At 51.7% G+C, this 25,863-nt stretch overlaps 1 protein-coding gene across 1 annotated transcript in view; it reads right to left on the bottom strand.

Annotated features, from left to right (window-relative positions):
* The window catches only part of LOC140354539 (phosphatidylinositol 4,5-bisphosphate 3-kinase catalytic subunit gamma isoform), a 166,151-nt gene that overhangs the window by 110,584 nt on the left and 29,704 nt on the right, over positions 1–25,863 (bottom strand). Inside the window, exons 7-13 of the mRNA XM_072439572.1 lie at positions 14,175–14,360; positions 13,764–13,967; positions 12,227–12,292; positions 11,968–12,111; positions 11,150–11,228; positions 9,825–9,919; positions 6,576–6,719 (exon numbers count right to left, since the gene is read on the bottom strand). Coding sequence (XP_072295673.1) covers positions 6,576–6,719; positions 9,825–9,919; positions 11,150–11,228; positions 11,968–12,111; positions 12,227–12,292; positions 13,764–13,967; positions 14,175–14,360 — 918 coding nt within the window. The remainder of the gene's footprint in view (positions 1–6,575; positions 6,720–9,824; positions 9,920–11,149; positions 11,229–11,967; positions 12,112–12,226; positions 12,293–13,763; positions 13,968–14,174; positions 14,361–25,863) is intronic.

Here is a 25,863-nt window from a genome sequence, read left to right as displayed (position 1 = left end):
AGGACACTGGGAGGGCACTGGGAGGACACTGGGAGGACACTGGGAGGACATTGGGAGGACATTTGGAGGACACTGGGAGGGCACTGGGAGGACACTGGGAGGACACTGGGAGGACACTGGGAGGACATTGAGAGAGCACTGGGAGGACACGGAGAGGACACTGAGAGAGCACTGGGAGGACACTGGGAGGGCACTGGGAGGACACTGGGAGGACACTGGGAGGACATTTGGAGGACACTGGGAGGGTACTGGGAGGACACTGAGAAGACACTGAAAGAGCACTGGGAGGACACTGGGAGGACACTGGGAGGACATTGGGAGGACATTTGGAGGACACTGGGAGGGCACTGGGAGGACACTGGGAGGACATTTGGAGGACACTGGGAGGGCACTGGGAGGATAGTGGGAGGACATTGGGAGGACATTTGGAGGACACTGGGAGGACACTGGGTGGACACTGGGAGGGCACTGGGAGGACATTGGGAGGACATTTGGAGGACACTGGGAGGACACTAGGAGGGCACTGGGAGGACACTGGGAGGACATTTGGAGGACACTGGGAGGGCACTGGGAGGACACTGGGAGGACATTGGGAGGACATTTGGAGGACACTGGGAGGGCACTGGGAGGACACTGGGAGGACACTGGGAGGACATTGGGAGGACATTTGGAGGGCACTGGGAGGGCACTGGGAGGACACTGGGAGGACATTGGGAGGACATTTGGAGGGCACTGGGAGGACATTGGGAGGACATTTGGAGGACACTGGGAGGGCACTGGGAGGACACTGGGAGGACATTGGGAGGACATTTGGAGGGCACTGGGAGGGCACTGGGAGGACACTGGGAGGGCACTGGGAGGACACTGGGAGGACACTGGGAGGACATTTGGAGGACACTTGGAGGGCACTGGGAGGATACTGGGAGGACACTGGGAGGACATTGGGAGGACATTTGGAGGACACTGAGAGGACACTGGGAGAGCACTGGGAGGACACTGGAAGGGCACTGGGAGGACACTGGGAGGACACTGAGAGAGCACTGGGAGGACACTAGGAGAGCACTGAGAGGACACTGGGAGAGCACTGGGAGGACACTGGGAGGACACTGGGAGGACACTGAGAGAGCACTGGGAGGACACTGGGAGGGCACTGGGAGGACACTGAGAGGACACTGGGAGAGCACTGGGAGGACACTGGGAGGGCACTCGGAGGACACTGAGAGGACACTGGGAGAGCACTGGGAGGACACTGGGAGGACACTGGGAGGGCACTGGGAGGACACTGGGAGGACACAGAGAGCAATGGGAGGACACTGGGAGAGCACTGGGAGGACACTGGGAGGGCACTGGGAGGACACTGGGAGGACACTGGGAGGGCACTGGGAGGACACTGGGAGGACACTGGGAGGGCACTGGGAGGACACTGGGAGGACACAGAGAGCACTGGGAGGACATTGGGAGAGCACTGGGAGGACACTGGGACGGCACTGGGAGGACACTGGGAGGACACTGAGAGGACACTGAGAGAGCACTGGGAGGACACTGGGAGGGCACTGGGAGGACATTGGGAGGACATTTGGAGGACACTGGGAGGGCACTGGGAGGACACTGGGAGGACACTGGGAGGACACTGGGAGGGCACTGGGAGGACACTGGGAGGACACTGGGAGGACATTGAGAGAGCACTGGGAGGACACTGAGAGGACACTGAGAGAGCACTGGGAGGACACTGGGAGGGCACTGGGAGGACACTGGGAGGACACTGGGAGGACATTTGGAGGACACTGGGAGGGTACTGGGAGGTCACTGAGAAGACACTGAGAGAGCACTGGGAGGACACTGGGAGGGCACTGGGAGGACACTGGGAGGACATTGGGAGGACATTTCGAGGACACTGGGAGGGCACTGGGAGGGCACTGGGAGGACACTGGGAGGGCACTGGGAGGACACTGGGAGGACACTGAGAGGACACTGAGAGAGCACTGGGAGGACACTGGGAGGGCACTGGGAGGACATTGGGAGGACATTTGGAGGACACTGGGAGGGCACTGGGAGGACACTGGGAGGACACTGGGAGGACACTGGGAGGGCACTGGGAGGACACTGGGAGGACACTGGGAGGACATTGAGAGAGCACTGGGAGGACACTGAGAGGACACTGAGAGAGCACTGCGAGGACACTGGGAGGGCACTGGGAGGACACTGGGAGGACACTGGGAGGACATTTGGAGGACACTGGGAGGGTACTGGGAGGACACTGTGAAGACACTGAGAGAGCACTGGGAGGACACTGGGAGGGCACTGGGAGGACACTGGGAGGACATTTCGAGGACACTGGGAGGGCACTGGGAGGGCACTGGGAGGACACTGGGAGGGCACTGGGAGGACACTGGGAGGACACTGGGAGGACATTTGGAGGACACTGGGAGGACACTGGGAGGACACTGGGAGAGCACTGGGAGGACATTGGAAGGGCACTGGGAGGACACTGGGAGGACACTGGGAGGGCACTGGGAGGACACTGGGAGGACACTGGGAGGGCACTGGGAGGACACTGGGAGGACACAGAGAGCACTGGGAGGACACTGGGAGAGCACTGGGAGGACACTGGGACGGCACTGGGAGGACACTGGGAGGACACTGAGAGGACACTGAGAGAGCACTGGGAGGACACTGGGAGGGCACTGGGAGGACATTGGGAGGACATTTGGAGGACACTGGGAGGGCACTGGGAGGACACTGGGAGGACACTGGGAGGACACTGGGAGGACACTGGGAGGACATTGAGAGAGCACTGGGAGGACACTGAGAGGACACTGAGAGAGCACTGGGAGGACACTGGGAGGGCACTGGGAGGACACTGGGAGGACACTGGGAGGACATTTGGAGGACACTGGGAGGGTACTGGGAGGACACTGAGAAGACACTGAGAGAGCACTGGGAGGACACTGGGAGGGCACTGGGAGGACACTGGGAGGACATTGGGAGGACATTTCGAGGACACTGGGAGGGCACTGGGAGGACACTGGGAGGGCACTGGGAGGACACTGGGAGGACACTGGGAGGACATTTGGAGGACACTGGGAGGATACTGGGAGGACATTGGGAGGACATTTGGAGGACACTGGGAGGACATTTGGAGGACACTGGGTGGACACTGGGAGGACACTGGGAGGACATTGGGAGGACATTTGGAGGACACTGGGAGGACACTAGGAGGGCACTGAGAGGACACTGGGAGGAAATTTGGAGGACACTGGGAGGACACTGGGAGGACACTGAGAGGACACTGGGAGAGCACTGGGAGGACACTGGGAGGACACTGGGAGGACACTGGGAGGACATTGGAAGGACATTTGGAGGGCACTGGGAGGGCACTGGGAGGACACTGGGAGGACACTGGGAGGGCACTGGGAGGACACTGGGAGGACACTGGGAGGACATTTGGAGGACACTGGGAGGGCACTGGGAGGACACTGGGAGGACACTGGGAGGACATTGGGAGGACATTTGGAGGACACTGGGAGGACACTGGGAGGACATTTGGAGGACACTGGGAGGGCACTGGGAGGACACTGGGAGGACATTTAGAGGACACTGGGAGGACACTAGGAGGGCACTGAGAGGACAATTGGAGGACACTGGGAGGGCACTGGGAGGGCACTGGGAGGACACTGGGAGGACACTGGGAGGACATTGGGAGGACATTTGGAGGACATTGGGAGGGCACTGGGAGGGCACTGGGAGGACATTTGGAGGGCACTGGGAGGGCACTGGGAGGACACTGGGAGGACACTGGGAAGACACTGGGAGGACATTTGGAGGACACTGGGAGGGCACTGGGAGGATACTGGGAGGACACTGGGAGGACATTGGGAGGACATCTGGAGGACACTGGGAGGACATTTGGAGGACACTGGGAGGGCACTGGGAGGACATTTGGAGGACACTGGGAGGGCACTGGGAGGACACTGGGAGGACATTTGGAGGACACTGGGAGGACACTGGGAGGGCACTGGGAGGACATTTGGAGGACACTGGGAGGGCACTGGGAGGGCACTGGGAGGACACTGGGAGGACACTGGGAGGACATTGGGAGGACATTTGGAGGAAATTGGGAGGGCACTGGGAGGGCACTGGGAGGGCACTGGGAGGACATTTGGAGGACACTGGGAGGGCACTGGGAGGACACTGGGAGGACACTGGGAGGACACTGGGAGGGCACTGGGAGGACACTGGGAGGACACTGGGAGGACATTGAGAGAGCACTGGGAGGACACTGAGAGGACACTGAGAGAGCACTGGGAGGACACTGGGAGGGCACTGGGAGGACACTGGGAGGACATTTGGAGGACACTGGGAGGGTACTGGGAGGACACTGTGAAGACACTGAGAGAGCACTGGGAGGACACTGGGAGGGCACTGGGAGGACACTGGGAGGACATTTCGAGGACACTGGGAGGGCACTGGGAGGGCACTGGGAGGACACTGGGAGGGCACTGGGAGGACACTGGGAGGACACTGGGAGGACATTTGGAGGACACTGGGAGGACACTGGGAGGACACTGGGAGAGCACTGGGAGGACATTGGAAGGGCACTGGGAGGACACTGGGAGGACACTGGGAGGGCACTGGGAGGACACTGGGAGGACACTGGGAGGGCACTGGGAGGACACTGGGAGGACACAGAGAGCACTGGGACGACACTGGGAGAGCACTGGGAGGACACTGGGACGGCACTGGGAGGACACTGGGAGGACACTGAGAGGACACTGAGAGAGCACTGGGAGGACACTGGGAGGGCACTGGGAGGACATTGGGAGGACATTTGGAGGACACTGGGAGGGCACTGGGAGGACACTGGGAGGACACTGGGAGGACACTGGGAGGACACTGGGAGGACATTGAGAGAGCACTGGGAGGACACTGAGAGGACACTGAGAGAGCACTGGGAGGACACTGGGAGGGCACTGGGAGGACACTGGGAGGACACTGGGAGGACATTTGGAGGACACTGGGAGGGTACTCGGAGGACACTGAGAAGACACTGAGAGAGCACTGGGAGGACACTGGGAGGGCACTGGGAGGACACTGGGAGGACATTGGGAGGACATTTCGAGGACACTGGGAGGGCACTGGGAGGACACTGGGAGGGCACTGGGAGGACACTGGGAGGACACTGGGAGGACATTTGGAGGACACTGGGAGGATACTGGGAGGACATTGGGAGGACATTTGGAGGACACTGGGAGGACATTTGGAGGACACTGGGTGGACACTGGGAGGACACTGGGAGGACATTGGGAGGACATTTGGAGGACACTGGGAGGACACTAGGAGGGCACTGAGAGGACACTGGGAGGACATTTGGAGGACACTGGGAGGACACTGGGAGGACACTGAGAGGACACTGGGAGAGCACTGGGAGGACACTGGGAGGGCACTGGGAGGACACTGAGAGGACACTGGGAGAGCACTGGGAGGACACTGGGAGGACACTGGGAGGACATTGGGAGGACATTTGGAGGGCACTGGGAGGGCACTGGGAGGACACTGGGAGGACACTGGGAGGGCACTGGGAGGACACTGGGAGGACACTGGGAGGACATTTGGAGGACACTGGGAGGGCACTGGGAGGACACTGGGAGGACACTGGGAGGACATTGGGAGGACATTTGGAGGACACTGGGAGGACACTGGGAGGACATTTGGAGGACACTGGGAGGGCACTGGGAGGACACTGGGAGGACATTTAGAGGACACTGGGAGGACACTAGGAGGGCACTGGGAGGACAATTGGAGGACACTGGGAGTGCACTGGGAGGGCACTGGGAGGACACTGGGAGGACACTGGGAGGACATTGGGAGGACATTTGGAGGACATTGGGAGGGCACTGGGAGGGCACTGGGAGGACATTTGGAGGGCACTGGGAGGGCACTGGGAGGACACTGGGAGGACACTGGGAAGACACTGGGAGGACATTTGGAGGACACTGGGAGGGCACTGGGAGGATACTGGGAGGACACTGGGAGGACATTGGGAGGACACTGGGAGGACATTTGGAGGACACTGGGAGGGCACTGGGAGGACATTTGGAGGACACTGGGAGGGCACTGGGAGGACACTGGGAGGACATTTGGAGGACACTGGGAGGACACTGGGAGGGCACTGGGAGCACATTTGGAGGACACTGGGAGGGCACTGGGAGGGCACTGGGAGGACACTGGGAGGACACTGGGAGGACATTGGGAGGACATTTGGAGGAAATTGGGAGGGCACTGGGAGGGCACTGGGAGGGCACTGGGAGGACATTTGGAGGACACTGGGAGGGCACTGGGAGGACACTGGGAGGACATTTGGAGGACACTGGGAGGACACTGGGAGGGCACTGGGAGGACATTTGGAGGACACTGGGAGGGCACTGGGAGGACACTGGGAGGACACTGGGAGGACATTGGGAGGACATTTGGAGGAAATTGGGAGGGCACTGGGAGGGCACTTGGAGGACACTGGGAGGACACTGGGAGGACACTGGGAGGACACTGGGAGGACACTGGGAGGGCACCTGGCTCACCTGGATGACGAGCATGTCCTGGCGCAGGTCGTCTCCGTGTTTGAAGATGATCCCGATTGGTTCAGACGGCGTCGGCGAAGGCGTCGGCTCAAACTCCAGCCACAGCGGCTTCTTTTTGGACGCCATGACTTTGCACTTTTCCAGCTGAAAAACAGAGACACACTTTGACCTGTGACCTTTGACCTGCAAACGTGACATCACCAACGCTTGGACCTGTGACCTTTGACCTGCAAACGTGACATCACCAACGCTTGGACCTGTGACCTTTGACCTGTGACAGCACCACTAATAAACAGCAAGTTTTACGCTTTTGATTGTTCATTAAAAATGTGACTTGAGGTCAAATGTTCTTCTGTCCTGGTTCAGACCTGGTTCAGACCTGGTTCAGACCTGGTTCAGACCTGGTTCAGACCTGGTTCAGACCTGGTTCTGTCCTGGTTCAGTCCTGGTTCTGTCCTGGTTCTGTCCTGGTTCTGTCCTGGTTCAGACCTGGTTCTGTCCTGGTTCAGTCCTGGTTCTGTCCTGGTTCTGTCCTGGTTCAGTCCTGGTTCTGTCCTGGTTCTGTCCTGGTTCAGTCCTGGTTCTGTCCTGGTTCAGACCTGGTTCTGTCCTGGTTCAGTCCTGGTTCTGTCCTGGTTCTGTCCTGGTTCAGTCCTGGTTCTGTCCTGGTTCAGACCTGGTTCTGTCCTGGTTCAGTCCTGGTTCTGTCCTGGTTCAGTCCTGGTTCTGTCCTGGTTCAGACCTGGTTCAGACCTGGTTCAGACCTGGTTCTGTCCTGGTTCAGTCCTGGTTCTGTCCTGGTTCTGTCCTGGTTCTGTCCTGGTTCAGACCTGGTTCTGTCCTGGTTCAGTCCTGGTTCTGTCCTGGTTCTGTCCTGGTTCAGTCCTGGTTCTGTCCTGGTTCTGTCCTGGTTCAGTCCTGGTTCTGTCCTGGTTCAGACCTGGTTCTGTCCTGGTTCTGTCCTGGTTCAGTCCTGGTTCTGTCCTGGTTCAGACCTGGTTCTGTCCTGGTTCAGACCTGGTTCAGACCTGGTTCTGTCCTGGTTCTGTCCTGGTTCAGACCTGGTTCAGACCTGGTTCTGTCCTGGTTCAGTCCTGGTTCTGTCCTGGTTCTGTCCTGGTTCAGTCCTGGTTCTGTCCTGGTTCAGTCCTGGTTCTGTCCTGGTTCAGTCCTGGTTCTGTCCTGGTTCTGTCCTGGTTCAGACCTGGTTCTGTCCTGGTTCAGTCCTGGTTCAGACCTGGTTCAGACCTGGTTCAGACCTGGTTCAGTCCTGGTTCTGTCCTGGTTCTGTCCTGGTTCAGACCTGGTTCAGACCTGGTTCAGACCTGGTTCAGACCTGGTTCAGTCCTGGTTCTGTCCTGGTTCTGTCCTGGTTCAGACCTGGTTCAGACCTGGTTCAGACCTGGTTCAGTCCTGGTTCTGTCCTGGTTCTGTCCTGGTTCAGACCTGGTTCTGTCCTGGTTCAGACCTGGTTCTGTCCTGGTTCAGTCCTGGTTCAGACCTGGTTCAGACCTGGTTCAGACCTGGTTCTGTCCTGGTTCAGTCCTGGTTCTGTCCTGGTTCTGTCCTGGTTCTGTCCTGGTTCAGACCTGGTTCAGACCTGGTTCAGACCTGGTTCTGTCCTGGTTCAGACCTGGTTCAGACCTGGTTCTGTCCTGGTTCAGTCCTGGTTCTGTCCTGGTTCTGTCCTGGTTCAGTCCTGGTTCTGTCCTGGTTCAGACCTGGTTCAGACCTGGTTCAGACCTGGTTCTGTCCTGGTTCAGTCCTGGTTCTGTCCTGGTTCAGACCTGGTTCAGACCTGGTTCTGTCCTGGTTCAGTCCTGGTTCTGTCCTGGTTCTGTCCTGGTTCAGACCCGGTTCTGTCCTGGTTCTGTCCTGGTTCAGTCCTGGTTCTGTCCTGGTTCTGTCCTGGTTCTGTCCTGGTTCAGACCTGGTTCTGTCCTGGTTCAGACCTGGTTCAGACCTGGTTCTGTCCTGGTTCAGACCTGGTTCAGACCTGGTTCTGTCCTGGTTCAGACCTGGTTCTGTCCTGGTTCAGTCCTGGTTCTGTCCTGGTTCAGACCTGGTTCAGACCTGGTTCAGACCTGGTTCAGTCCTGGTTCTGTCCTGGTTCAGACCTGGTTCTGTCCTGGTTCAGTCCTGGTTCTGTCCTGGTTCTGTCCTGGTTCAGACCTGGTTCTGTCCTGGTTCAGTCCTGGTTCTGTCCTGGTTCTGTCCTGGTTCTGTCCTGGTTCTGTCCTGGTTCAGTCCTGGTTCTGTCCTGGTTCAGTCCTGGTTCTGTCCTGGTTCTGTCCTGGTTCAGACCTGGTTCTGTCCTGGTTCAGACCTGGTTCTGTCCTGGTTCTGTCCTGGTTCTGTCCTGGTTCAGACCTGGTTCTGTCCTGGTTCTGTCCTGGTTCAGACCTGGTTCTGTCCTGGTTCAGTCCTGGTTCTGTCCTGGTTCAGACCTGGTTCAGACCTGGTTCTGTCCTGGTTCTGTCCTGGTTCAGTCCTGGTTCTGTCCTGGTTCTGTCCTGGTTCAGTCCTGGTTCTGTCCTGGTTCTGTCCTGGTTCAGTCCTGGTTCTGTCCTGGTTCTGTCCTGGTTCTGTCCTGGTTCAGACCTGGTTCTGTCCTGGTTCTGTCCTGGTTCAGTCCTGGTTCTGTCCTGGTTCAGTCCTGGTTCTGTCCTGGTTCTGTCCTGGTTCAGACCTGGTTCTGTCCTGGTTCAGACCTGGTTCTGTCCTGGTTCTGTCCTGGTTCTGTCCTGGTTCAGACCTGGTTCTGTCCTGGTTCTGTCCTGGTTCAGACCTGGTTCTGTCCTGGTTCAGTCCTGGTTCTGTCCTGGTTCAGACCTGGTTCAGACCTGGTTCTGTCCTGGTTCTGTCCTGGTTCAGTCCTGGTTCTGTCCTGGTTCTGTCCTGGTTCAGTCCTGGTTCTGTCCTGGTTCTGTCCTGGTTCTGTCCTGGTTCAGACCTGGTTCTGTCCTGGTTCTGTCCTGGTTCAGTCCTGGTTCTGTCCTGGTTCAGTCCTGGTTCTGTCCTGGTTCAGTCCTGGTTCTGTCCTGGTTCTGTCCTGGTTCTGTCCTGGTTCAGTCCTGGTTCTGTCCTGGTTCAGACCTGGTTCAGACCTGGTTCTGTCCTGGTTCTGTCCTGGTTCTGTCCTGGTTCAGTCCTGGTTCTGTCCTGGTTCAGACCTGGTTCAGACCTGGTTCTGTCCTGGTTCAGACCTGGTTCAGACCTGGTTCTGTCTCGTCTCAGACTCAAACTTACGATCACGTTCCGGACTTTGACTCGAGGATCAAACGGCAGCACAAACTCTAGAGGAAGATCACAGCTCTGCAAGAACTCACGGAGACGAAGAGGAGCTGAGGACGCACATGATCTATACGTTAGATCTACACATTAGATCTACACATTAGATCTATACATTACATCTATACATTATATCTACATATTAGATCTACACATTAGATCTACACATTAGATCTACACATTACATCTATACATTATATCTACATATTAGATCTATACATTAGATCTACACATTAGATCTACATATTAGATCTACACATTAGATCTACACATTAGATCTACACATTAGATCTACACATTCGATCTACACATTAGATCTATACATTAGGTCTATACATTAGATCTACACATTAGGTCTATACATTAGATCTACACATTAGATCTATACATTAGATCTACACATTAGATCTATACATTAGATCTATACATTAGATCTACATATTAGATCTATACATTAGATCTATACATTAGATCTATACATTAGATCTATACGTTAGATCTACATATTAGATCTATACATTAGATCTATACATTAGATCTATACATTACATCTATACATTAGATCTACACATTATATCTACACATTAGATATATACATTAGATCTACACATTAGATATATACATTAGATCTACACATTAGATCTATACATTAGATCTACACATAACATCTACACATTAGATCTATACATTAGATCTATACATTACATCTATACATTAGATCTACACATTAGATCTACACATTAGATCTATACATTAGATCTACACATTAGATCTATACATTAGATCTACATATTAGATCTATACATTACATCTACACATTAGATCTATACATTAGATCTATACATTACATCTATACATTAGATCTACACATTAGATCTACACATTACATCTATACATTAGATCTACACATTAGATCTACACATTAGATCTACACATTAGATCTATACATTAGATCTACACATTAGATCTACACATTACATCTATACATTAGATCTACACATTAGATCTACACATTAGATCTATACATTAGATCTATACATTAGATCTACACATTAGATCTACACATTACATCTATACATTAGATCTACACATTAGATCTACACATTAGATCTATACATTAGATCTATACATTAGATCTACACATTAGATCTACACATTAGATCTATACATTAGATCTACACATTAGATCTATACATTAGATCTATACATTAGATCTACACATTACATCTATACATTACATCTATACATTACATCTACACATTAGATCTATACATTAGATCTACCTTGAGGATCCACGTCTCTTTTCTGGAACAGTTGTTTGATGTTGATGGCCACGTTCTGCAGCGCCTCCACAGCCTGAACCTGTCACTCACCACAAACAAACAAACAAACAAACAAACAACTGTATGACCTTTGACCTTGTCACATAGTGACCACATTTACACCTTAAGGTTTCTACTTCTTCAATTCCATTTAGTTTGTTTTACGCCAAAAACAGATTTAAACAATGTTCATAGGACATTTCAGACTGTGGGCCCCAGACTGTGGGCCCCAGACTGTGGGCCCCAGACTGTGGGCTCCAGACTGTGGGCCCCAGACTGTGGGCTCCAGACTGTGGGCCCCAGACTGTGGGCCCCAGACTGTGGGCTCCAGACTGTGGGCCCCAGACTGTGGGCCCCAGACTGTGGGCCCCAGACTGTGGGGCCCAGACTGAGACTGTGGGCCCCAGACTGTGGGCCCCAGACTGTGGGCTCCAGACTGTGGGCCCCAGACTGTGGGCCCCAGACTGTGGGCCCCAGACTGTGGGCCCCAGACTGTGGGCTCCAGACTGTGGGCCCCAGACTGTGGGCCCCAGACTGTGGGCCCCAGACTGTGGGGCCCAGACTGAGACTGTGGGCCCCAGACTGTGGGCCCCAGACTGTGGGCTCCAAACTGTGGGCCCCAGACTGTGGGCCCCAGACTGTGGGCCCCAGACTGTGGGCCCCAGACTGTGGGGCCCAGACTGAGACTGTGGGCCCCACAGTTTTGATGGTTTTGATGTTTTGACTGTGTCAAACCATCAAAACCAGGACAAAAGCACAATATGACTGAAGGTCCAGACCTGCAGCCGCAGACTCTCTAACGCGCTCAGTCCACAGCCGAGCAGGAAGGCCTCCAGGATCACAGACATTCTCTGTTTGAAGTACAAACAGCCCAGAACCTCACTGCGCACGTACCAGAACAGGAAGTGACCGATCCGTTTACTCTGGAGAACATCAGAAAAACACACATAACATATACATATACATACATATATATATATATATATATATATATATATATATATATATATATATATTTACATATATAACTGGACTGACCTGCAGAGCTCTTTGGATCAAGAACCGAGCCAAGAAACTGTCATGGTACGGCTCAACTTTAAGAGTCTGAGAAGAGAGAAGAACATGGTTTAGTCCTGGTTTAGACCTGGTTTAGACCTGGTTTAGACCTGGTTTAGTCCTGGTTTAGTCCTGGTTTAGTCCTGGTTTAGACCTGGTTTAGACCTGGTTTAGTCCTGGTTTAGTCCTGGTTTAGTCCTGGTTTAGACCTGGTTTAGACCTGGTTTAGTCCTGGTTTAGTCCTGGTTTAGACCTGGTTTAGACCTGGTTTAGTCCTGGTTTAGTCCTGGTTTAGTCCTGGTTTAGTCCTGGTTTAGACCTGGTTTAGACCTGGTTTAGTCCTGGTTTAGACCTGGTTTAGTCCTGGTTTAGTCCTGGTTTAGTCCTGGTTTAGTCCTGGTTTAGACCTGGTTTAGTCCTGGTTTAGTCCTGGTTTAGTCCTGGTTTAGACCTGGTTTAGACCTGGTTTAGTCCTGGTTTAGACCTGGTTTAGTCCTGGTTTAGTCCTGGTTTAGTCCTGGTTTAGACCTGGTTTAGACCTGGTTTAGTCCTGGTTTAGTCCTGGTTTAGTCCTGGTTTAGACCTGGTTTAGACCTGGTTTAGTCCTGGTTTAGACCTGGTTTAGTCCTGGTTTAGTCCTGGTTTAGTCCTGGTTTAGTCCTGGTTTAGACCTGGTTTAGTCCTGGTTTAGTCCTGGTTTAGTCCTGGTTTAGTCCTGGTTTAGACCTGGTTTAGACCTGGTTTAGTCCTGGTTTAGTCCTGGTTTAGTCCTGGTTTAGACCTGGTTTAGACCTGGTTTAGTCCTGGTTTAGACCTGGTTTAGTCCTGGTTTAGTCCTGGTTTAGTCCTGGTTTAGTCCTGGTTTAGATCTGGTTTAGACCTGGTTTAGTCCTGGTTTAGTCCTGGTTTAGACCTGGTTTAGTCCTGGTTTAGACCTGGTTTAGTCCTGGCTTAGTCCTGGTTTAGTCCTGGCTTAGTCCTGGTTTAGTGCTGGTTTAGTCCTGGTTTAGTCCTGGTTTAGTCCTGGTTTAGACCTGGTTTAGTCCTGGTTTAGTCCTGGTTTAGACCTGGTTTAGTCCTGGTTTAGTCCTGGTTTAGTCCTGGTTTAGACCTGGTTTAGTCCTGGTTTAGTCCTGGTTTAGTCCTGGTTTAGACCTGGTTTAGTCCTGGTTTAGTCCTGGTTTAGACCTGGTTTAGACCTGGTTTAGACCTGGTTTAGTCCTGGTTTAGTGCTGGTTTAGTCCTGGTTTAGTCCTGGTTTAGTCCTGGTTTAGACCTGGTTTAGTCCTGGTTTAGTCCTGGTTTAGACCTGGTTTAGACCTGGTTTAGTCCTGGTTTAGACCTGGTTTAGTGCTGGTTTAGACCTGGTTTAGTGCTGGTTTAGTCCTGGTTTAGTGCTGGTTTAGTCCTGGTTTAGTCCTGGTTTAGTCCTGGTTTAGACCTGGTTTAGTGCTGGTTTAGTCCTGGTTTAGTCCTGGTTTAGTCCTGGTTTAGTCCTGGTTTAGTCCTGGTTTAGCACCTGCACCAGCTGCAGCAGGTAGGTGAGCACCTGGTCGTTGCTCAGACAGTCCAGGCGCTGGACGGCCAGATGTCGGACTCTGTGGTCAATGAAGTCCAGGCTGAGCAGCTCCAGGGCCACAGTGAGCTCCAGGTCCTGTGGCGCCCCCCAGTGGTCAAGCAGCCAGTGCACGTCCTCTACAGCGCGACGGTCCATCCAGTTCACCTGGACGCAAGAAGAGCCAGAACACCTGAATGACCAGTCCACCTGAGTGACCAGTCCACCTGAACGACCTGAATGACCATTCCACTCAGGTTCATTTCAGACCCCAAGGGAAGGTTTTTCTGCTGTTTGCTCAGGTTTGTGTCATAGATCTTTACTTTTCACTGACGTCAGGTTCAGATGAAGTTTGTGTTGCCGTGGCGACCTCACCTTCCTCAGGAACAGAGGCAGGTTTGAGGCGTAATGGACGCTCCCGAAGTGATCCAGGCTGCCACGTCTCACAGACCGGAGGACAGGGTCAGCGGGAGGGACAGGGTCAGCGGGAGGGACAGGGTCAGCAGGGGAGACAGGGTCAGAAGGCGGCAGGTGCTCGGACTCAGAGGTTGGGGAGGTGCACTGCAAAACAAGGAACTGTGTCAAAGTGGATTCTGATTGTGAAACGTTTAATCGACTCAAAAGAACCAGTTGTATTTCTCTAAAGGTCGTTCAGTTCAAGACTTCACACGTTAATGTTATTTTATCTAGATGACACAAAGGAGAGACTCAGGGACATCTCAGTTAGGAGTTAGGTTCTGACCTGGTTCTTGACCCTTGAGTTAGGTTCTGACCTGGTTCTAGACCCTTGAGTTAGGTTATGAGCTGGTTCTGGACCCTTGAGTTAGGTTCTGAGCTGGTTCAGGACCCAGAAGTTAGGTTCTGACCTGGTTCTGGACCCTTGAGTTAGGTTCTGGCCTGGTTCTGGACCCTTGAGTTAGGTTCTTACTTAGTTCTAGACCCTTGAGTTAGGTTCTGAGCTGGTTCTGGACCCTTGAGTTAGGTTCTGACCTGGTTCTGGTCCCTTGAGTTAGGTTCTGACCTGGTTCTGGACCCTAGAGTTAGGTTCTGAGCTGGTTCTGGACCCTTGGGTAAGGTTCTGACCTGGTTCTGGACCCTTGGGTAAGGTTCTGACCTGGTTCTGGTCCCTTGAGTTAGGTTCTGACCTGGTTCTGGACCCTAGAGTTAGGTTCTGAGCTGGTTCTGGACCCTTGGGTAAGGTTCTGACCTGGTTCTGGACCCTTGAGTTAGGTTCTGAGCTGATTCTAGACCCTTGAGTTAGGTTCTGACCTGGTTCTTGACCCTTGAGTTAGGTTCTGACCTGGTTCTTGACCCTTGAGTAAGGTTCTGACCTGGTTCTTGACCCTTGAGTTAGGTTCTTAGCTGGTTCTAAACCCTTGAGTTAGGTTCTGAGTTGATTATAGACCCTTGAGTTAGGTTCTGACCTGGTTCTTGACCCTTGAGTTAAGTTCTGACCTATATCTGGACCCTTGAGTTAGGTTCTGACCTAGTTCTAGACCCTTGAGTTAGGTTCTGACCTAGTTCTAGACCCTTGAGTTAGGTTCTGACCTAGCGCTCGACCCTTGAGTTAGGTTCTGACCTGGTTCTAGACCCTTGAGTTATGTTCTGAGCTTGTTCTGGACCCTTGAGTTAGGTTCTGACCTGGTTCTAGACCCTTGAGTTAGGTTCTGACCTGGTTCTTGACCCTTGAGTTAGGTTCTGACCTGGTTCTCGACCCTTGAGTTAGGTTCTGAGCTGGTTCTAGACCCTTGAGTTAGGTTATGAGCTGGTTCTGGACCCTTGAGTTAGGTTCTGACCTGGTTCTTGACCCTTGAGTTAGGTTCTGAGCTGGTTCAGGACCCAGGAGTTAGGTTTTGACCTGGTTCTGGACCCTTGAGTTAGGTTCTGGCCTGGTTCTGGACCCTTGAATTAGGTTCTTACCTAGTTCTAGACCCTTGAGTTAGGTTCTGAGCTGGTTCTGGACCCTTGAGTTAGGTTCTGACCTGGTTCTAGACCCTTGAGTTAGGTTCTGAGCTGGTTCTGGTCCCTTGAGTTAGGTTCTGACCTGGTTCTGGACCCTAGAGTTAGGTTCTGAGCTGGTTCTGGACCCTTGAGTTAGGTTCTGAGCTGGTTCTGGACCCTTGGGTAAGGTTCTGACCTGGTTCTGGACCCTTGAGTTAGGTTCTGAGCTGATTCTAGACCCTTGAGTTAGGTTCTGACCTGGTTCTTGACCCTTGAGTTAGGTTCTGACCTGGTTCTTGACCCTTGAGTAAGGTTCTGACCTGGTTCTTGACCCTTGAGTTAGGTTCTTAGCTGGTTCTAAACCCTTGAGTTAGGTTCTGAGTTGATTATAGACCCTTGGGTTAGGTTCTGACCTGGTTCTTGACCCTTGAGTTAAGTTCTGACCTATTTCTGGACCCTTGAGTTAGGTTCTGACCTAGTTCTACACCCTTGAGTTAGGTTCTGAGCTTGTTCTGGACCCTTGAGTTAGGTTCTGACCTAGTTCTAGACCCTTGAGTTAGGTTCTGACCTAGCTCTCGACCCTTGAGTTAGGTTCTGACCTGGTTCTGGACCCTTGACTTAGGTTCTGACCTAGTTCTAGACCCTTGAGTTAGGTTCTGAGCTGGTTCTGGACCCTTGAGTTAGGTTCTGACCTGGTTCTTGACCCTTGAGTTAGGTTCTGACCTGGTTCTAGACCCTTGAGTTAGGTTATGAGCTGGTTCTGGACCCTTGAGTTAGGTTCTGAGCTGGTTCAGGACCCAGAAGTTAGGTTCTGACCTGGTTCTGGACCCTTGAGTTAGGTTCTGGCCTGGTTCTGGACCCTTGAGTTAGGTTCTTACTTAGTTCTAGACCCTTGAGTTAGGTTCTGAGCTGGTTCTGGACCCTTGAGTTAGGTTCTGAGCTGGTTCTGGACCCTAGAGTTAGGTTCTGAGCTGGTTCTGGACCCTTGGGTAAGGTTCTGACCTGGTTCTGGACCCTTGGGTAAGGTTCTGACCTGGTTCTGGTCCCTTGAGTTAGGTTCTGACCTGGTTCTGGACCCTAGAGTTAGGTTCTGAGCTGGTTCTGGACCCTTGGGTAAGGTTCTGACCTGGTTCTGGACCCTTGAGTTAGGTTCTGAGCTGATTCTAGACCCTTGAGTTAGGTTCTGACCTGGTTCTTGACCCTTGAGTTAGGTTCTGACCTGGTTCTTGACCCTTGAGTAAGGTTCTGACCTGGTTCTTGACCCTTGAGTTAGGTTCTTAGCTGGTTCTAAACCCTTGAGTTAGGTTCTGAGTTGATTATAGACCCTTGAGTTAGGTTCTGACCTGGTTCTTGACCCTTGAGTTAAGTTCTGACCTATATCTGGACCCTTGAGTTAGGTTCTGACCTAGTTCTAGACCCTTGAGTTAGGTTCTGACCTAGTTCTAGACCCTTGAGTTAGGTTCTGACCTAGCTCTCGACCCTTGAGTTAGGTTCTGACCTGGTTCTAGACCCTTGAGTTAGGTTCTGAGCTTGTTCTGGACCCTTGAGTTAGGTTCTGACCTGGTTCTAGACCCTTGAGTTAGGTTCTTACCTGGTTCTTGACCCTTGAGTTAGGTTCTGACCTGGTTCTTGACCCTTGAGTTAGGTTCTGAGCTGGTTCTAGACCCTTGAGTTAGGTTATGAGCTGGTTCTGGACCCTTGAGTTAGGTTCTGACCTGGTTCTTGACCCTTGAGTTAGGTTCTGAGCTGGTTCAGGACCCAGGAGTTAGGTTCTGACCTGGTTCTGGACCCTTGAGTTAGGTTCTGGCCTGGTTCTGGACCCTTGAGTTAGGTTCTTACCTAGTTCTAGACCCTTGAGTTAGGTTCTGAGCTGGTTCTGGACCCTTGAGTTAGGTTCTGACCTGGTTCTAGACCCTTGAGTTAGGTTCTGAGCTGGTTCTGGTCCCTTGAGTTAGGTTCTGACCTGGTTCTGGACCCTTGAGTTAGGTTCTGAGCTGGTTCTGGACCCTTGAGTTAGGTTCTGAGCTGGTTCTGGACCCTTGGGTAAGGTTCTGACCTGGTTCTGGACCCTTGAGTTAGGTTCTGAGCTGATTCTAGACCCTTGAGTTAGGTTCTGACCTGGTTCTTGACCCTTGAGTTAGGTTCTGACCTGGTTCTTGACCCTTGAGTAAGGTTCTGACCTGGTTCTTGACCCTTGAGTTAGGTTCTTAGCTGGTTCTAAACCCTTGAGTTAGGTTCTGAGTTGATTATAGACCCTTGGGTTAGGTTCTGACCTGGTTCTTGACCCTTGAGTTAAGTTCTGACCTATTTCTGGACCCTTGAGTTAGGTTCTGACCTAGTTCTACACCCTTGAGTTAGGTTCTGAGCTTGTTCTGGACCCTTGAGTTAGGTTCTGACCTAGTTCTAGACCCTTGAGTTAGGTTCTGACCTAATTCTCGACCCTTGAGTTAGGTTCTGACCTGGTTCTGGACCCTTGACTTAGGTTCTGACCTAGTTCTAGACCCTTGAGTTAGGTTCTGAGCTGGTTCTGGACCCTTGAGTTAGGTTCTGACCTGGTTCTTGACCCTTGAGTTAGGTTCTGACCTGGTTCTGGACCCTTGAGTTAGGTTCTTACCTAGTTCTTGACCCTTGAGTTAGGTTCTGAGCTGGTTCTGGACCCTTGAGTTAGGTTCTGAGCTGGTTCTAGACCCTTGAGCTAGGTTCTGAGCTGGTTCTGGACCCTTGAGTTAGGTTCTGAGCTGGTTCTGGACCCTTGGGTTAGGTTATGACCTGGTTCTAGACCCTTGAGTTAGGTTCTGAGCTGGTTCTGGTCCCTTGAGTTAGGTTCTGAGCTGGTTCTGGACCCTTGAGTTATGTTCTGAGCTGGTTCTTGTCCCTTGAGTTAGGTTCTTACCTAGTTCTAGACCCTTGAGTTAGGTTCTGAGCTGGTTCTGGACCCTTGAGTTAGGTTCTGACCTGGTTCTAGACCCTTGAGTTAGGTTCTGAGCTGGTTCTGGTCCCTTGAGTTAGGTTCTGACCTGGTTCTGGACCCTTGAGTTAGGTTCTGAGCTGGTTCTGGACCCTTGAGTTAGGTTCTGAGCTGGTTCTGGACCCTTGGGTAAGGTTCTGACCTGGTTCTGGACCCTTGAGTTAGGTTCTGAGCTGATTCTAGACCCTTGAGTTAGGTTCTGACCTGGTTCTTGACCCTTGAGTTAGGTTCTGACCTGGTTCTTGACCCTTGAGTAAGGTTCTGACCTGGTTCTTGACCCTTGAGTTAGGTTCTTAGCTGGTTCTAAACCCTTGAGTTAGGTTCTGAGTTGATTATAGACCCTTGGGTTAGGTTCTGACCTGGTTCTTGACCCTTGAGTTAAGTTCTGACCTATTTCTGGACCCTTGAGTTAGGTTCTGACCTAGTTCTACACCCTTGAGTTAGGTTCTGAGCTTGTTCTGGACCCTTGAGTTAGGTTCTGACCTAGTTCTAGACCCTTGAGTTAGGTTCTGACCTAATTCTCGACCCTTGAGTTAGGTTCTGACCTGGTTCTGGACCCTTGACTTAGGTTCTGACCTAGTTCTAGACCCTTGAGTTAGGTTCTGAGCTGGTTCTGGACCCTTGAGTTAGGTTCTGACCTGGTTCTTGACCCTTGAGTTAGGTTCTGACCTGGTTCTGGACCCTTGAGTTAGGTTCTTACCTAGTTCTTGACCCTTGAGTTAGGTTCTGAGCTGGTTCTGGACCCTTGAGTTAGGTTCTGAGCTGGTTCTAGACCCTTGAGCTAGGTTCTGAGCTGGTTCTGGACCCTTGAGTTAGGTTCTGAGCTGGTTCTGGACCCTTGGGTTAGGTTCTGACTTGGTTCTAGACCCTTGAGTTAGGTTCTGAGCTGGTTCTGGTCCCTTGAGTTAGGTTCTGAGCTGGTTCTGGACCCTTGAGTTATGTTCTGAGCTGGTTCTTGTCCCTTGAGTTAGGTTCTGAGCTGGTTCTGGACCCTTGAGTTAGGTTCTTACCTAGTTCTTGACCCTTGAGTTAGGTTCTGAGCTGGTTCTTGACCCTTGAGTTAGGTTCTGACCTGGTTCTTGACCCTTGAGTTAGGTTCTGAGCTGGTTCTAGACCCTTGAGTTAGGTTCTGAGCTGGTTCTAAACCCTTGAGTTAGGTTCTGACCTGGTTCTTGACCCTTGAGTTAGGTTCTGACCTAGCTCTCGACCCTTGAGTTAGGTTCTGACCTGGTTCTGGACCCTTGACTTAGGTTCTGACCTAGTTCTAGACCCTTGAGTTAGGTTCTGAGCTGGTTCTGGACCCTTGAGTTAGGGTCTGACCTGGTTCTTGACCCTTGAGTTAGGTTCTGACCTGGTTCTAGACCCTTGAGTTAGGTTATGAGCTGGTTCTGGACCCTTGAGTTAGGTTCTGAGCTGGTTCAGGACCCAGAAGTTAGGTTCTGACCTGGTTCTGGACCCTTGAGTTAGGTTCTGGCCTGGTTCTGGACCCTTGAGTTAGGTTCTTACTTAGTTCTAGACCCTTGAGTTAGGTTCTGAGCTGGTTCTGGACCCTTGAGTTAGGTTCTGAGCTGGTTCTGGACCCTAGAGTTAGGTTCTGAGCTGGTTCTGGACCCTTGGGTAAGGTTCTGACCTGGTTCTGGACCCTTGGGTAAGGTTCTGACCTGGTTCTGGTCCCTTGAGTTAGGTTCTGACCTGGTTCTGGACCCTAGAGTTAGGTTCTGAGCTGGTTCTGGACCCTTGGGTAAGGTTCTGACCTGGTTCTGGACCCTTGAGTTAGGTTCTGAGCTGATTCTAGACCCTTGAGTTAGGTTCTGACCTGGTTCTTGACCCTTGAGTTAGGTTCTGACCTGGTTCTTGACCCTTGAGTAAGGTTCTGACCTGGTTCTTGACCCTTGAGTTAGGTTCTTAGCTGGTTCTAAACCCTTGAGTTAGGTTCTGAGTTGATTATAGACCCTTGAGTTAGGTTCTGACCTGGTTCTTGACCCTTGAGTTAAGTTCTGACCTATATCTGGACCCTTGAGTTAGGTTCTGACCTAGTTCTAGACCCTTGAGTTAGGTTCTGACCTAGTTTCTAGACCCTTGAGTTAGGTTCTGACCTGGTTCTAGACCCTTGAGTTAGGTTCTGAGCTTGTTCTGGACCCTTGAGTTAGGTTCTGACCTGGTTCTAGACCCTTGAGTTAGGTTCTGACCTGGTTCTTGACCCTTGAGTTAGGTTCTGACCTGGTTCTTGACCCTTGAGTTAGGTTCTGAGCTGGTTCTAGACCCTTGAGTTAGGTTATGAGCTGGTTCTGGACCCTTGAGTTAGGTTCTGACCTGGTTCTTGACCCTTGAGTTAGGTTCTGAGCTGGTTCAGGACCCAGGAGTTAGGTTCTGACCTGGTTCTGGACCCTTGAGTTAGGTTCTGGCCTGGTTCTGGACCCTTGAGTTAGGTTCTTACCTAGTTCTAGACCCTTGAGTTAGGTTCTGAGCTGGTTCTGGACCCTTGAGTTAGGTTCTGACCTGGTTCTAGACCCTTGAGTTAGGTTCTGAGCTGGTTCTGGTCCCTTGAGTTAGGTTCTGACCTGGTTCTGGACCCTAGAGTTAGGTTCTGAGCTGGTTCTGGACCCTTGAGTTAGGTTCTGAGCTGGTTCTGGACCCTTGGGTAAGGTTCTGACCTGGTTCTGGACCCTTGAGTTAGGTTCTGAGCTGATTCTAGACCCTTGAGTTAGGTTCTGACCTGGTTCTTGACCCTTGAGTTAGGTTCTGACCTGGTTCTTGACCCTTGAGTAAGGTTCTGACCTGGTTCTTGACCCTTGAGTTAGGTTCTTAGCTGGTTCTAAACCCTTGAGTTAGGTTCTGAGTTGATTATAGACCCTTGGGTTAGGTTCTGACCTGGTTCTTGACCCTTGAGTTAAGTTCTGACCTATTTCTGGACCCTTGAGTTAGGTTCTGACCTAGTTCTACACCCTTGAGTTAGGTTCTGAGCTTGTTCTGGACCCTTGAGTTAGGTTCTGACCTAGTTCTAGACCCTTGAGTTAGGTTCTGACCTAATTCTCGACCCTTGAGTTAGGTTCTGACCTGGTTCTGGACCCTTGACTTAGGTTCTGACCTAGTTCTAGACCCTTGAGTTAGGTTCTGAGCTGGTTCTGGACCCTTGAGTTAGGTTCTGACCTGGTTCTTGACCCTTGAGTTAGGTTCTGACCTGGTTCTGGACCCTTGAGTTAGGTTCTTACCTAGTTCTTGACCCTTGAGTTAGGTTCTGAGCTGGTTCTGGACCCTTGAGTTAGGTTCTGAGCTGGTTCTAGACCCTTGAGCTAGGTTCTGAGCTGGTTCTGGACCCTTGAGTTAGGTTCTGAGCTGGTTCTGGACCCTTGGGTTAGGTTCTGACCTGGTTCTAGACCCTTGAGTTAGGTTCTGAGCTGGTTCTGGTCCCTTGAGTTAGGTTCTGAGCTGGTTCTGGACCCTTGAGTTATGTTCTGAGCTGGTTCTTGTCCCTTGAGTTAGGTTCTGAGCTGGTTCTGGACCCTTGAGTTAGGTTCTTACCTAGTTCTTGACCCTTGAGTTAGGTTCTGAGCTGGTTCTTGACCCTTGAGTTAGGTTCTGACCTGGTTCTTGACCCTTGAGTTAGGTTCTGAGCTGGTTCTAGACCCTTGAGTTAGGTTCTGAGCTGGTTCTAAACCCTTGAGTTAGGTTCTGAACTGGTTCTGGACCCTTGAGTTAGGTTCTGACCTAGTTCTGGACCCTTGAGTTAGGTTCTTACCTAGTTCTAGACCCTTGAGTTAGGTTCTGAGCTGGTTCTGGACCCTTGAGTTAGGTTCTGACCTGGTTCTAGACCCTTGAGTTAGGTTCTGAGCTGGTTCTGGACCCTTGAGTTAGGTTCTGACCTGGTTCTAGACCCTTGAGTTAGGTTCTGAGCTGGTTCTGGTCCCTTGAGTTAGGTTCTGACCTGGTTCTTGACCCTTGAGTTAGGTTCTGAGCTGGATCTGGACCCTTGAGTTAGGTTCTGAGCTGGTTCTGGACCCTTGAGTTAGGTTCTGAGCTGGTTCTGGACCCTTGAGTTAGGTTCTGAGCTGATTCTAGACCCTTGAGTTAGGTTCTGACCTGGTTCTTGACCCTTGAGTTAGGTTCTGACCTGGTTCTTGAGCCTTGAGTAAGGTTCTGACCTGGTTCTTGACCCTTGAGTTAGGTTCTGACCTGGTTCTTGACCCTTGAGTTAGGTTCTGAGCTGGTTCTGGACCCTTGAGTTAGGTTCTGACCTGGTTCTAGACCCTTGAGTTAGGTTCTTAGCTGGTTATATACCCTTGAGTTAGGTTCTGACCTGTTTCTGGACCCTTGAGTTAGGTTCTGACCTAGTTCTAGACCCTTGAGTTAGGTTCTGAGCTTGTTCTGGACCCTTGAGTTAGGTTCTGACCTAGTTCTAGACCCTTGAGTTAGGTTCTGACCTAGCTCTCGACCCTTGAGTTAGGTCCTGAGCTGGTTCTGGACCCTTGAGTTAGGTTCTGAGCTGGTTCTGGACCCTTGAGTTAGGTTCTGAGCTGGTTCTGGACCCTTGAGTTAGGTTCTGAGCTGGTTCTGGACCCTTGAGTTAGGTTCTGAGCAGATTCTAGACCCTTGAGTTAGGTTCTGACCTGGTTCTTGACCCTTGAGTTGGTTCTGACCTGGTTCTTGACCCTTGAGTAAGGTTCTGACCTTGTTCTTGACCCTTGAGTTAGGTTCTGACCTGGTTCTTGACCCTTGAGTTAGGTTCTGAGCTGGTTCTGGACCCTTGAGTTAGGTTCTGACCTGGTTCTTGACCCTTGAGTTAGGTTCTGAGCTGGTTCTAGACCCTTGAGTTAGGTTCTGAGCTGGTTCTGGACCCTTGAGTTAGGTTCTGACCTGGTTCTTGACCCTTGAGTTAGGTTCTGAGCTGGTTCTAGACCCTTGAGTTAGGTTCTGACCAGGTTCTGGACCCTTGAGTTAGGTTCTGACCTGGTTCTGGACCCTTGAGTTAGGTTCTGAGCTGGTTCTGGACCCTTGAGTTAGGTTCTGACCTGGTTCTAGACCCTTGAGTTAGGTTCTGAGCTGGTTCTGGTCCCTTGAGTTAGGTTCTGACCTGGTTCTTGACCCTTGAGTTAGGTTCTGAGCTGGATCTGGACCCTTGAGTTAGGTTCTGAGCTGGTTCTGGACCCTTGAGTTAGGTTCTGACCTGGTTCTAGACCCTTGAGTTAGGTTCTTAGCTGGTTCTAAACCCTTGAGTTAGGTTCTGACCTGTTTCTGGACCCTTGAGTTAGGTTCTGACCTAGTTCTAGACCCTTGAGTTAGGTTCTGAGCTTGTTCTGGACCCTTGAGTTAGGTTCTCACCTAGTTCTAGACCCTTGAGTTAGGTTCTGACCTAGCTCTCGACCCTTGAGTTAGGTTCTGACCTGGTTCTGGACCCTTGAGTTAGGTTCTGACCTAGTTCTAGACCCTTGAGTTAGGTTCTGAGCTGGTTCTGGACCCTTGAGTTAGGTTCTGACCTGGTTCTTGACCCTTGAGTTAGGTTCTGAGTTGGTTCTGGACCCAAGAGTTAGGTTCTGAGCTGGTTCTGGACCCTTGAGTTAGGTTTTGGCCTGGTTCTGGACCCTTGAGTTAGGTTCTTACCTAGTTCTTGACCCTTGAGTTAGGTTCTTAGCTGGTTCTGGACCCTTGAGTTAGGTTCTGAGCTGGTTCTAGACCCTTGAGCTAGGTTCTGAGCTGGTTCTGGACCCTTGAGTTAGGTTCTGAGCTGGTTCTGGACGCTTGAGTTAGGTTCTGAGCTGGTTCTGGACCCTTGAGTTAGGTTCTGAGCTGGTTCTTGACCCTTGAGTTAGGTTCTGAGCTGGTTCTGGACCCCAGAGTTAGGTTCTGACCTGGTTCTAGACCCTTGAGTTAGGTTCTGAGCTTGTTCTGGTCCCTTGAGTTAGGTTCTGAGCTGGTTCTAGACCCTTGAGTTAGGTTCTGACCTGGTTCTGGACCCTTGAGTTAGGTTCTGACCTGGTTCTGGACCCTTGAGTTAGGTTCTGAGCTGGTTTTGGACCCTTGAGTTAGGTTCTGACCTGGTTCTAGACCCTTGAGTTAGGTTCTGAGCTGGTTCTGGTCCCTTGAGTTAGGTTCTGACCTGGTTCTTGACCCTTGAGTTAGGTTCTGAGCTGGATCTGGACCCTTGAGTTAGGTTCTGAGCTGGTTCTGGACCCTTGAGTTAGGTTCTGAGCTGGTTCTGGACCCTTGAGTTAGGTTCTGAGCTGGTTCTTGACCCTTGAGTTAGGTTCTGACCTGGTTCTTGACCCTTGAGTAAGGTTCTGACCTGGTTCTTGACCATTGAGTTAGGTTCTGACCTGGTTCTTGACCCTTGAGTTAGGTTCTGAGCTGGTTCTGGACCCTTGAGTTAGGTTCTGACCTGGTTCTAGACCCTTGAGTTAGGTTCTTAGCTGGTTCTAAACCCTTGAGTTAGGTTCTGACCTGTTTCTGGACCCTTGAGTTAGGTTCTGACCTAGTTCTAGACCCTTGAGTTAGGTTCTGAGCTTGTTCTGGACCCTTGAGTTAGGTTCTCACCTAGTTCTAGACCCTTGAGTTAGGTTCTGACCTAGCTCTCGACCCTTGAGTTAGGTTCTGACCTGGTTCTGGACCCTTGAGTTAGGTTCTGACCTAGTTCTAGACCCTTGAGTTAGGTTCTGAGCTGGTTCTGGACCCTTGAGTTAGGTTCTGACCTGGTTCTTGACCCTTGAGTTAGGTTCTGAGTTGGTTCTGGACCCAAGAGTTAGGTTCTGAGCTGGTTCTGGACCCTTGAGTTAGGTTTTGGCCTGGTTCTGGACCCTTGAGTTAGGTTCTTACCTAGTTCTTGACCCTTGAGTTAGGTTCTTAGCTGGTTCTGGACCCTTGAGTTAGGTTCTGAGCTGGTTCTAGACCCTTGAGCTAGGTTCTGAGCTGGTTCTGGACCCTTGAGTTAGGTTCTGAGCTGGTTCTGGACGCTTGAGTTAGGTTCTGAGCTGGTTCTGGACCCTTGAGTTAGGTTCTGAGCTGGTTCTTGACCCTTGAGTTAGGTTCTGAGCTGGTTCTGGACCCCTGAGTTAGGTTCTGACCTGGTTCTAGACCCTTGAGTTAGGTTCTGAGCTTGTTCTGGTCCCTTGAGTTAGGTTCTGAGCTGGTTCTTGACCCTTGAGTTAGGTTCTGAGCTGGTTC

This window comes from Eucyclogobius newberryi, unplaced genomic scaffold (assembly GCF_026437365.1).
Source record: "Eucyclogobius newberryi isolate DKJ021-1_F unplaced genomic scaffold, fEucNew1.0.hap1 SCAF_95, whole genome shotgun sequence".
NCBI classification, from domain to species: domain Eukaryota; kingdom Metazoa; phylum Chordata; class Actinopteri; order Gobiiformes; family Gobiidae; genus Eucyclogobius; species Eucyclogobius newberryi.
This window is presented reverse-complemented; position numbering and strand designations above follow the sequence as displayed.